Raw genomic sequence first — 12,295 nt, 5'->3', positions numbered from 1 at the left:
TCTAGCTTCAACTGACTCATGCTTTCAACTATGAAAATACTAAATCTCCACAAAAAACCCTTCTGATTATAATTTTTAAAGTTACCAAAAGGTTTGATATGAATTGACAAAATAAATAATACAACTCACCTGTAATATTCGAAAAGCTTGATCTAAAATCGATTGTGTATCTGTACGATAATCAATAATTGGCAATTCTTTGATACGAGAAAAATGTGCTTGAAATAATAAGTGTGCTTTTGTATGTGGTGAATCCATTGGACCGATAGATGGTAAAGGTAATTCATTGGCTAATAGTTTATTCATTTCATCTTCATTATGTCGTACAGGTAATAGGAAGTATTCATGTGCACTCTATTAAGAAGCAACAACAGAGTACAGAAACATATATATATTAGTTTATACACTGCTAAATGAAACATCGTATTATATATATCAGAGGTTATAGATTTACAAGTCTGTTGCTACAACGCTTGTTACAAGCATCTTAACTTCATACTACTTTGTACACTTGAAGTTGAGTAAAAGCTTTACATGAAGGTTAATAAATGTACAGAAACTTGAGTTTAATTATAGTGTTTAATATTATTTTCTAATCGTAATGTGACACAATCCTTCGTTTATCTAAATGTATTTGGGAAGATTCTATTCAATACTGGTTGTGTAAAATGTTTCTAGCCTTAGTCTTAGACTATAAAGACATTGTCGATAGATGTTTGCTGAGAATCTCCATTACGTAATCCGACCGTATCTAATACCTTGACACAGTGATTGGGTCCACATAGGTGATGAAAAAATCGAGCCATGTTGGTTGAAAAATTTGTTTCTTAAAGTTGTTATCATGATGTACAGGTCAGCTGGAGAATCGCAAGACTAAAAGCAGCAAAGTCCAAAAGTGAAGTCACATTGCTGATTGTATTTGGCTGTGATGACAGTATGGTGTCTCTTACACATGATCAATATCTACAGTGATACCGAATTTCGAAAACATTACGAGGATGTCAGAAAGGGTAAGTCCTATAGGTAACTTACATTTCTCCTTCTTATTGACTTCTATCATTGGCAGTAAGGTATGAAAAATATAGCTAACATATCTAGAGTCACTCACAAAAAGGCCGTATATGACCGGCCTGAAGCATTTGGCTCCAGGACTACATGACCACGCTCATACGTTGCCAAGACCAGATCTTACCGAGGATATATTCAGCTCCATCAAGACGTATTCTCCCATCATGTGGCCCATAAACCTCTACCAGAAATCAAGACCACATTACTTATCATTGACTTTTATGTGGAACAGCCGTCGATGCTACGCGGTCAGTCATAACCAACATAGGTCCGCGTGACTATCGTAACCAATGGTTGGAGACTCTGTGTGACATGGCTCAGAATCGATCACAAAGGCGTCGGTGTATACACTCTCTGTCTTCCCTTAAACTATGTGATTAAAATGGCTTCATATCTTTCTTTCTTCCTGAACTATATCCTTATATACAATCTTTCTTTTATAAATTACCACCATTAAATCAACTACTTCTATGAATTCGGTGTTCATCTTGTTGTGCTAATGAAGTATGGCAACTTGGACCGATGCATATATGTGCCTGGCCATACGTTGTAGCTGACTGACTAGGACCTAATAAGAATGTGTATCGATTAAAGTTGTCGTGCCTCACATCAGCTCAACAAAGGAGAAATTTTTTTATGAGAAATGAGGAATTACAAATGGGAACTTAGACATAAGATTATTAAAAATCTTAAATCGGTTAAAACGATAGTACGACTACTGACACACATAACAACACTTAGCAAATTTAATAATCTATATTGCTACTAAGAGACGGAAATGGCGGAAAGTCAAAGATGTTCCGAACAAAAGTCGTAGTTCTAGTGAGAAGCCGTGACCAATTGAGTTCAACTGTGTTGGGTATGAGGCAGTTACCCACTGAAAACAATGGAAAATGGTCGCGCAATATTGTGGAGTGGTTGAAGTTGGACACTAACATCATTGGATGCCGACTCAGTAGTCTTAGGTTAAGCGTTCGCGTGAGACTGAAGGTCCTAAGTTTGAGTCTCGCACTGCTGAAGAGTCCCCACACTAGAAAGAAAAAGCCATCCAGTGCTTCTAGGTTTTCACTGGTGGACTAACACTGATCGGTTCATGATTACAACTAAAACTCAACAACTTCCACAACCCTATACTAAGTCCAAAAGTTAAAAAATGACAAATATATATACGTAGCAACATAAAATGACATTGGGATAGGAAAGTTAGCAAACTAAAAGTGGTGATAACCAATCAGAAAACATCAAAGATTGAGCGGACGTGTTGTTGAGGTCATTGTTACATGAAAGAAATTTACATTTTTGTTTACGGAAATCCAACAACTAAAAGTCTTTTTGATAACTTTATACTGAAAAAACCCATACAAAAATACAAAGATTTTTTCCACATAAAACGTATGGATTTCCGTAGTGAAAACTAGGAATGAAAGTTTTCTTGACCCGTTTTTCCTTTTCTTTAGTCTGACTGGATAAAACGATGATCAATAAAATTTGAGTCATACTAGCTCGACTATAACTTGATAGTAGTTGACGGACACAACTGGGAGGTGAACTGATAAGGTTGTCAAATAAAGTATACCTTCAATGGTTTCTCACCTAAAGTCGAATTCTAATGTATTAGGAGGTGAAAAGTGAACTGCCCTCTCCCAAAATGACCACCCTAGAAAAAAAAACTCCTAAAAAGTGCCCACACACTTACTGATAATATCCTCAATAAATCATGTATACTCGATGTTGACTGGATTGTTGTGGCAAATAATTTCATAGTTAAATGCGATAAATAATAATATGACGCCAAACGACCAAGAGTAGTGGGAATTAGTACATACTGATTATGATCAGTTTGATCATATTGTAAACATGAAGAATCCCGTAACTGGTTACATGCATTTGTAATAAGCCCAGATAAGAAATTATTCACTGATTTTGTTTCGCAATTTTCTAGACCGTAATAACTGGAAAAAATCGTCAAGTAAAACGAGCAAAAAAATTGGATGAAAGACTATGTTTTGTATGGAACATCTTATATTAGTTCCTGAGATAATTGGAAATAATGTGGGAAATCTCGCTCAACTACTACACAAAAACTGACACAAGTTGGGAAATCTAAAATATTTGGCTTCGGACGATAGTAGTTTAAATGATGAAGGTATGTGTTTAGTGTGAGACCAAAAGCTCTTGGTTTGATCCGATTTCTCTAGGTAGTGGATATGTGCTTCTAGAATGCACAAGACATGCGTAAGCTGCATTTTTTTCGCCACAAGTATTTTCGAAGCACTGATTGTGTACTATGGAATGACTTAATGAGAAATACCAAGGTAAGGGATAGGATGGTAGACGAAATCTGCGCACTGGTTGATGACGGCCATATATCTTCATAGATTGAGGTGATTGGGACACATTTTACCCACTACTACAAATCCAGTGTTACCTGATGTGGAAGCAGGTCGAAAGAAAGCTAGTGGTGGCTAAATTAAGGTGTGGCATCAGTTCATGAAACCACTGTATGTGGGTCTGAGATATTTTGAAATATTTAGACTATCCAGTTAAAGTGTCTAACCGTTGTGATCAATGGATGGAAATGTTGAATGATATGTCTCAGAATCGGTTGCAGTGGCATGGATCCATTTATCCCACTTTTTTCATAACTTCAGTATCAATCTTATTTCATACCTTCAACTTGGCGACGATCACTGATATTACTAAAAATTCTGCTATCATGGTATTCATTTTCTTTACTTCATCTAGCCGTGTATGGAGATTTGGGCTGATGCACAGTTCTACCAAATTTTATGACTAACCGACTGTTTAGTCATCTATTATAATGGTTCACTAGTAGGTAGGGTTGAAATTTAGAAGCTAGTTCAGCAATGATGATTCAATATGCAATTTCCTAAAATACATCGAATACAAAGACTGTAACCTGGAAAAGATATCAACGTGTAAATCTTTGCACGACTAATGTTAGATAATATAATGAGATAAAATGGACAAAAGCTTTGTATTTTCACATTACTGAGCACTATACATACACAGTCGCCATTAAACTGTGTAGCATAAAATATTTAAATGTGGATTTTAGCAAAATACCTTCACACTACGGAGCTGAAGTCTATTAGTCAATTTTTCTCCAAATATCAACACATTAAAAAAGATTCCCTATTGATATACGTCTAATCATGGCTGAACGTAGATTAACAGTGTGGTTTTACAATCAAGTTGTAATGTAATCATACTGATTACAAATAACTTGTAAATGATCTGTAGAGATGAAAGACCATTTTAGTATAGTTGAATAGCTTGAATTTTGAAGTTTACATTGTCTGTATTCTACGGAGTGGGATTACCGACCCCATTTCTAACCCTTCTTCCTTACTTAGGTTTAGAAGAGTTACAGGCGGAGTAGCTCAGAATCCTGAAGGCTGAAGAAAAAATTAAGAAATGACTCTGGAGGTGGATAGGATAAACACTGAGGAAAACATAAAACTGGACCACGAGGCAAGCCCTAACACGAGATCCTGAAGGTGAAAGGAAAAGAAGAAAACCAAGGAATACAGTGCATCGAGAATCGAAAACAGGCATCAAAAGAACAAATAACAACTGGGAAGGATTGCCCAGGACAAATTTCGATGGAAAATACTATTAGGAGGCCAATGTTACTCCACGAGGAGAGACGGGCGTAGGTAAGTAAGTAAGGAACTACACTAAAAACAAACAAATAATTACATAAATGAATGATTTAAAATTAAAACAATGAAACCAAAGTACCATGGATTTGAATATAATCGTCGAAAAAAGAATGTCCATGTTAAATAATCTAAAGCTTCTTGCATAGTCGTTATTGTGCCAGCTACTATTTCCGCATTTAAATGATCTGGCAGTACATGTAGTAAATAACTTTCTACAGGAAATGGTTCATAAAGAAATCTTTTATAAAATGTTTTCTTTGAATTCTGTACCATAATTACAGCTTTGCCTCGATCATCGAATTGTGGACGTCCAGCACGTCCCATCATTTGAAGAACATCTGTAAAATAATTAATGTAGAAATTATGTATAATGTAATCATTTCACTCATGACTACATAGTAGTGTTAAGTGATCAAAAGATAGTTGGCAAAAAATATTGTTTCATTTAGGATTTATGCTAGTTGATGCTCTCTCTGTGGCATATCCAGATCGCGAATCGTTTCCTATTCAACTCAGTCATTCATAGCTGATTGACCACTGAGTAGAGTAGCCAGTGTCATTTTTGTATAAACCTGTAATGTTAGTCGATTTCTATGAATCCAGTGGTCGAAACTCCATAAATCTAAAGACCAAACAATCAGTACTATTTTGTTCTTTACTGATTGAGCTGAGAAACCATTGGAGTTCACTTTAAAAATATGTAGTTGAAAAGCAAGAGATTATTATGACTCATAGAGCAATGTTTTGCTGTAATTTTAAAATGATGCGCGCTAGGTTTCTATGTCGATAAAAACACGAAGACAACCGTCATAGTGAAGATGGTGTAGTACCGTGCTTCGATAATAGTTCATTTCGATAACCGTTATTATACCAATCTTAACGGTGTATAAAATCAGAAGGCAAAAGGAAGCGGCAACTACATTTTTATTGATAATCGATGCAGACCAGAAAGCTGTGGGCACATGAGCAAGTGTAAGCGAGTGAATCAAAGATGATGCATAGTGGAGATGGCTGGGAAGCCAACTCGATTTAAGCAAGCGTTAGTCAACATTTATAGTCAGGCAAAAATGAGTGACAGACATATGATGAATAAGATACGAAGTGTGTACACCTATACGCTCATATAAAAAGTACTCAAGGTTAATAAGCAAATGATTAACAAGATCAAAAGATGACTCAATGTACAGGTGAATTGGCTTGGCCAGCAACTAGAATAAAGTATATGGGCTTAACATAACAACCGATACTACATAGCCCCCTTGTAGAAAATAGCACATTTATAAAAAAAAATGTCTGTTTTCGAAAAATAACACTGACGCGGTATGTGGATAACGTCAAAATGTGGGAAAAAAATGGTGCAATACCTGATAAATTACAGTGTCAAGTGGGGTGAGCGTATTAAACGAAAGTGTCATGCTTATGTAAAAATGTACATGAATATTGTCAAGATGCGGACAAAAATTGAAATGCTAGCATGTGATTATGAGTAAATTAGTAAGCGTACAAAAAATTTTAACATGCATTTATGTAGTGACTGTCCGAATGATAAAATAACATGTTCATATGCGCGAATCGAAATATCGTGAAAATAGAGTATAACAGTAATTGGTCTGTGGTGCTGACTGAATATGAGGATAAAGAACAGCGAAATATGTTCCGATAAGCCGCAGTAAAGTAAATAGCGTCGATCAGCGATTAGTAGATTCGAATTTACATGCCTGGATTTCATGTGGGATAAAAAATAATCCAGCCGTAGGATGATGACTGCATCAACGGTTGATATTCATTGCTGTACTGCTAATGATAATGATCATGAAATGCGAAGTCAGTGTACGTTGTCGTGTGCGTCGAGTTATCGTTAAATATGTATTAGTAGAATGACCAGAGGGACAGGATAGTGACTGCTGAGTCGAGATATGCGGAGTCGTATTCCTTTATGGTCATGCAGCCTAGCGTGGTTTGTGTAGTTAGAGGGATATGCGCTCAACCTCATTTGTTACGAAACCGTATAAAGGCATGATAAAAATACCAATACATATGATTATCGATGACGGCGAGTGAGACTGACTTGAATGTGACGAACAAGAGTGTATCTATGAGAGACTAGCTCTAAACTCTATGTTCTGGCGTACAGTGGAATGGAAATAGAATATTAATTGCAGTAATCGAATAGTGTTTATGGGTAACGGATGATGCAGCATTCAGTTATACATGTGAATGAATAGATAATATGAACAAACTAGGGATCATCGTGAAACAAAAATTGAGGAAGTTCGGTTTTGGTTGTCGCTGAAAATATAGAGAACGACGATTGCTGCGTACCAATAAGATGAATGAACATTAGTTGTATCGAGAACATAAGTTCCTACTATCGGGAGTATAACTCCAAACTTATGTCTATGATAGTGTAATATTAAGCCGAAAATGACATGAAAAAAATTGGAACGAACTCACTTGAATCAGGAAAATTGTACGTCATTGGATAATAAAAATAATCCGGTGAGTTTCGAATATCATAACGTGTAATGTCCATATCATTATAATTTGTTCGATTAGTGATATGACTACGTATATGTCATAGTTTAATGTTAATACGAACAAAAATAATAATCCCACGTTAGATGAAGATATGACATTATTGTAATAATGAGCATATGATGATTATTCGGATCATAACGAAATATGTCGTTGGCGGTTCCATTTTTGATTTGTGTTCGCTCGTTGCGGTCGCCAATTATGTAGTGAGTTCGTACACAGAGGTTGTCGATTCTGGTCCGTGTTCGTTCGTCGAGGCATCCAATTCTGTTGCGTCGTGCTCGTTCGGCGAGGTGTCCAATTCTGTTGCGTCGTGCTCGTACGGCGAGGCAACCAATTATATTGCGTCGTGCTCGTTCGGCGAGGTATCCAATTCTGTAGCGTCGTGCTCGTACGGCGAGGTATCCAATTCTGTAGCGTCGTGCTCGTAGGGCGAGGCCTCCAATTCTGTAGTGCCGCGATTCGTTAATCGTTCGTTTCGATAATCTATATAATTCTAATCTTAACGGCGCGTAAAATCAGAAGACAAAGGATAGCAGCAACTACAGTTTATTGTCGAATAACTCAGGTTCGAAAGTTAACAACACCTGAGCGAATATGAACGAGCGAGTGAGCGGCAAGCGAGTGAGCGAGGCGAAAGATGATGCGTATTGGAGATGGCTGGGAAGCCAACTCGATTTAAGCAAGCGTTAGTCAACATTTATAGTCAGGCAAAAATGAGTGACAGACATATGATGAATAAGATACGAAGTGTGTACACCTATACGCTCATATAAAAAGTACTCAAGGTTAATAAGCAAATGATTAACAAGATCAAAAGATGACTCAATGTACAGGTGAATTGGCTTGGCCAGCAACTAGAATAAAGTATATGGGCTTAACATAACAACCGATACTACAATGGGTCTCAGATAAGACGTAAAATATTTTTTGTTTAACAAGATGTTGCAACCCTATCTACGGTATTTTGATGAGGTAATTACTGAACGGTTGGACAATACTGCTTTTAAACCATTGTTCTAAAGTTCGAACCGCACCTGATCCACTTCAATTTGAGCAATCGGGCAGCTTTCAAAAAACGATTGTTTTAAAGCTGGGTACACAAACACATATTTGGTAATGAGCTGTATAATCGTCCACCAGTTTTATATCGATTACATACAGTGAATGGTAGATATGCTTTATCAAAAAATATATAGTTTACTTGAAAAAGGTTTCGCAAAGATTTGTGGAGTGTATTCACCATAAACTGAACTCAGTAGGGGTACCATCAAAAACCAGGGAGCAGTGAATATCTGTATTGTCCAATCATAGGTCGACACACAATGGTCGAATTTCAACATCAATCAATCTGCGACATAGTATAAAAGTATGATTTATACTACTCTGAATAGGAGTCCATTGACTTAAGTGATCAGGCATTGGCCACAAGGTTTTAAGGTCTTAATTTCGATCCCTGGATGGGTCAAAAGTGCGCAACACTGGAGAATCCCATATTATAACGGAATAGCTGTTTAGTGCCACACGGTTTTAATGGTATCCAAATTGTCATCAACGTGTGGTGAATACAACTTGAAGAAATTAGAGCTAAAGCCATGCTACGAGATTGATTATCTCCACCAAAATAATGAGGACAATTAATTACCAGTAATTGGATAATCCACATAGGTTTTTGTTTTCCCGTCATAATATTCGGTACCCTTAACAATGACCAAATGAGCTGGGAAATTAACACCCCAAGCTAATGTTGAAGTAGCGACCAAAATCTATAATGGAAGAAAATAAATCAACAAGGTCCAACGTGTAAGGAATGGTAATGAGGTAAAGTGAAGAAAGTGAGACGAATATAGTTTATTTATATCACAACTTTAACTAAGATAACTGTTGAAAGCCGGGAAGCACTGGATAGCTATTTCGTTGTTTGATGGGATTCTAAGATCTTACTAAAAAAAAGAGATGATTTTTGACAACAAGCATAAAGCATAAACTGAGTTTTGTACCGAATACGAATTAGTTCCATGTGAGAATAGTCAAATTTGCCTGTCGAACAAAATCGTTTCAAAATTCAGTAAATTAAGGTGTTTTGTCATGATAGACAGAGACATATGACGATTAAATGACGAAAAATATACACTATAATGTTAAGTCCACATTACACTTTCAACTGCATTTCTTTCTTGATAGTCCGGTTATTTTATGTATTACACTATACTATGTATTAACATACAATAGTTTACAATATCACCAATTATTTTGCAACTTATAACGGATGATGCTTCTTCAGTACGTAAAGTACTGGTTACTCAGAGATGATGGAGAAGGATGGTAGATCGATTTGTCAATATTGAATCTTCACAGTTGAATTCAAAAGTCGATCTAAGCTAGACCATAGGTGAAAACCAACTGCAAGAACAGGGCAGCTGTTTCATCCTCCAGCGTTTGATTCATTTTTGTTAACCACTAAGAACTGTCTCAAACAATTGCATTCTATTGTTGTAAATCAATTTATTAGAAAGACATAGTCTTCTAATGATTTTTCTTTTGACGCGTTATCGACACTTGAATAGTTCAAGGTTTGTATAGTTTACTTATTGTGTCATTTGTATTTACTACAGTACCGTATTGCAGACAAATTATGGTCGCTGAGTTAGGAATCTTTTAGAGGAATAAATGCATAACAATATTCAAAAACAGTTTCAAACCAAAGAAAATCCACTTGATCAAACGCATACTTGTATTTTTCGATTTGTAAATAACTCTTCGACTAATGAACGATCTTTATTCTGTAAACCAGCATGATGTAAACCAATACCGAAAGTTAAAGTTAAACGTAAATTTGTTTCTTGTATATTTTCACAAATTGATTCCATCTAGATGAAAATAAGTGATTAGTAAGTTTCGAATGACATTGATAAATAAATAGGAATAATAATACAATAATTTTGACAGAAGAGATGACCAACGTGATCTTGAATGCTGACGAAGGGATGAAAGTAGTTATCACTTTCTGGTCCTCAACATTGTGAAACGATGGTTTTTCTTGAATCACTTGGGAAAGAAAGAGTGATCTAGAGGACCAGGGACAATTAGTTGGGGAAAGTCATACAGCAACTTTCTATGACCAATTTAAGACGTGTTAGATCTGTGCTTTTAAGAACTTACCATCGGCGACCTGAGTTTATAGGACAAGATGAAGTGTATTACTTTTAAGGCCGATAGTTTCCTAAAACTCCTTCTTTCGTTCAGTGAAGACAGTATCTGAGAAAAACACATTATGGAGAATGCACAGTAGGCAGTGGGACTTTGCACTTGGATTTTAAGTTAATTGTTTTTAATCTTTATTTATTTATTTATTTAAACACATAAATAATGGTACAAGGAAGCACCAGATAAATATGCGCCTCACAAATCTCATTCGATTTGTGTGAGGGCTGTGTTACTGCCCAGGTGCCCAGACTGAAGAGGGTGGTTTTCTTAGGGGGCCACACCCCGAGCCTTTGACCTGAATGTCTGATCCACAAGGCAGTGGAGCATCGTGAGGAGATGCAGTCCCATGGTAGCCGGTGACCAACAACAGGTTCATTCGCCATTTGTTCCTTCAGGATACTGGAGCCCATGTGCACCATTGGTTTGGAATCAGGGTTTTCCAACTCCCCAAGGTGAACTTTCCATGTCCACCAACCCGGTTAAAGCACCGGACATTCGCTTTTCGTCCTCTCACTTTCGTAAACAACACCCCCGCCACGAGAAGGCAGTGAGTAGGACTTCCCTGGCAGAGGCTGTATATTCGCTGGCCATATGAGAGCATTTCGAGAGGGAGAGGTGACTCTCCCCACTCTCGGCCGTACCAGGGCATTTGGGGGCGTTTTTAATCTTATCGCTCCCCAAACGAAATCCCTGGTATGATAGAAGATAAAAAAACAAGTGCTCAAGACAATCAACTTCGACTAGGTTATTACGATATGCAAGCCCGATCACAATATCAAAGTAGTAGATACGGTCAAGATTGGGCGTACAGTTCAATCCCTAATAAAAGATTTTATTTTTATTCACTTCGAGAATCTAAATGAGGATGAAATCTATTTTTTTAATATTAACAATGATGTGATCTAACTTTCCTACTTATTGACATTCGTCAATAGCAAGATATATTCTGCGATCTTCATGAAGTAAATGTTTATTGTCAGAATTCGAATCCGTGTTACACGAAGAGAACATACATCATTGAGTTATACGAGTGGTAACTGACCTTACATATGATTATGTTATTTACTCTGCTCGATTGTTTCTAGCTAGCAACCAATCTCCACAACCCCATACTGATCATGCAAATAGTAAGACATTGCGGTGATTAAAAAAGAAACCGTTTTAGTTAACTATAAATGAACCCCTTTTTGTTTATTACTAAATAAGTGTAGCCGGTGTAAACTATATCTTAGTTTAAATTCAATTAGTATTGTTTTTTTTAATCTTCCCATCGATGTGTTAGGACTGCAACTGATCAGTCTCTTATTGGCCATATGTGCATACTGTGCGTATTGCCTCGATATAGCCTTAATTCACAAGCATGGTAAGCAGAGATGGATAGCGGCTAGCAGTGGAATCCAGGACGCGCGTTTCGTCCTATTTGGAACTCGTCAGCTGGATGTACCTGCATCTCAGAGTTGATGTTAACTCTGGGACTCGAACCCAGTACGCCCCGACGCCTTTACAATCTTGTAACTATTTGCCTTTATATCTCCAGTTATGCTTGTAAAAACTTTTTTGTCGCGTCGATAGGCATCGACCACATTTTGGACTGGTTAACTAGAACGTCCTAATTCCGCTTTAAGTGAACATGCATTTTCATCTGTTATTTCTCAGAAAAATTTTGGCGACATCATAAAATAAAAAATCGAAAACCTAATAATCTTCGCTGAAAATTACACCGTAAAATCAAACACTCATTCAGTGGTATGAAGGGAAAATGGTTCTAATTACCGAAGAGCACAAACCCTTTGAAACAA

The 12,295-nt window shown here is 36.8% G+C and overlaps 1 protein-coding gene and 1 non-coding gene across 2 annotated transcripts in view; both read right to left on the bottom strand.

Moving 5' to 3' along the window:
• Positions 1 to 12,295, bottom strand: part of Smp_156920 (putative activating signal cointegrator 1 complex subunit 3, helc1) — a gene marked incomplete at both ends in the record, with an annotated part of 89,004 nt that overhangs the window by 29,932 nt on the left and 46,777 nt on the right. The window contains 5 exons of the mRNA XM_018797713.1: positions 130 to 354; positions 2,765 to 3,020; positions 4,834 to 5,092; positions 8,935 to 9,055; positions 10,022 to 10,159. Of these exons, the coding sequence (XP_018652727.1) occupies positions 130 to 354; positions 2,765 to 3,020; positions 4,834 to 5,092; positions 8,935 to 9,055; positions 10,022 to 10,159 (999 nt within the window). The remainder of the gene's footprint in view (positions 1 to 129; positions 355 to 2,764; positions 3,021 to 4,833; positions 5,093 to 8,934; positions 9,056 to 10,021; positions 10,160 to 12,295) is intronic.
• Positions 11,886 to 11,958, bottom strand: Smp_tRNA_02193_Gln_TTG.1.1. Its single transcript has one exon. It is a non-coding gene (tRNA).

The sequence above is a fragment of the Schistosoma mansoni genome, chromosome 5, assembly GCF_000237925.1.
Source record: "Schistosoma mansoni strain Puerto Rico chromosome 5, complete genome".
Lineage (NCBI taxonomy): Eukaryota > Metazoa > Platyhelminthes > Trematoda > Strigeidida > Schistosomatidae > Schistosoma > Schistosoma mansoni.
The sequence above is the reverse complement of the archived record's forward strand: the minus strand, read 5'-3'. Positions and strand labels throughout refer to the sequence as shown.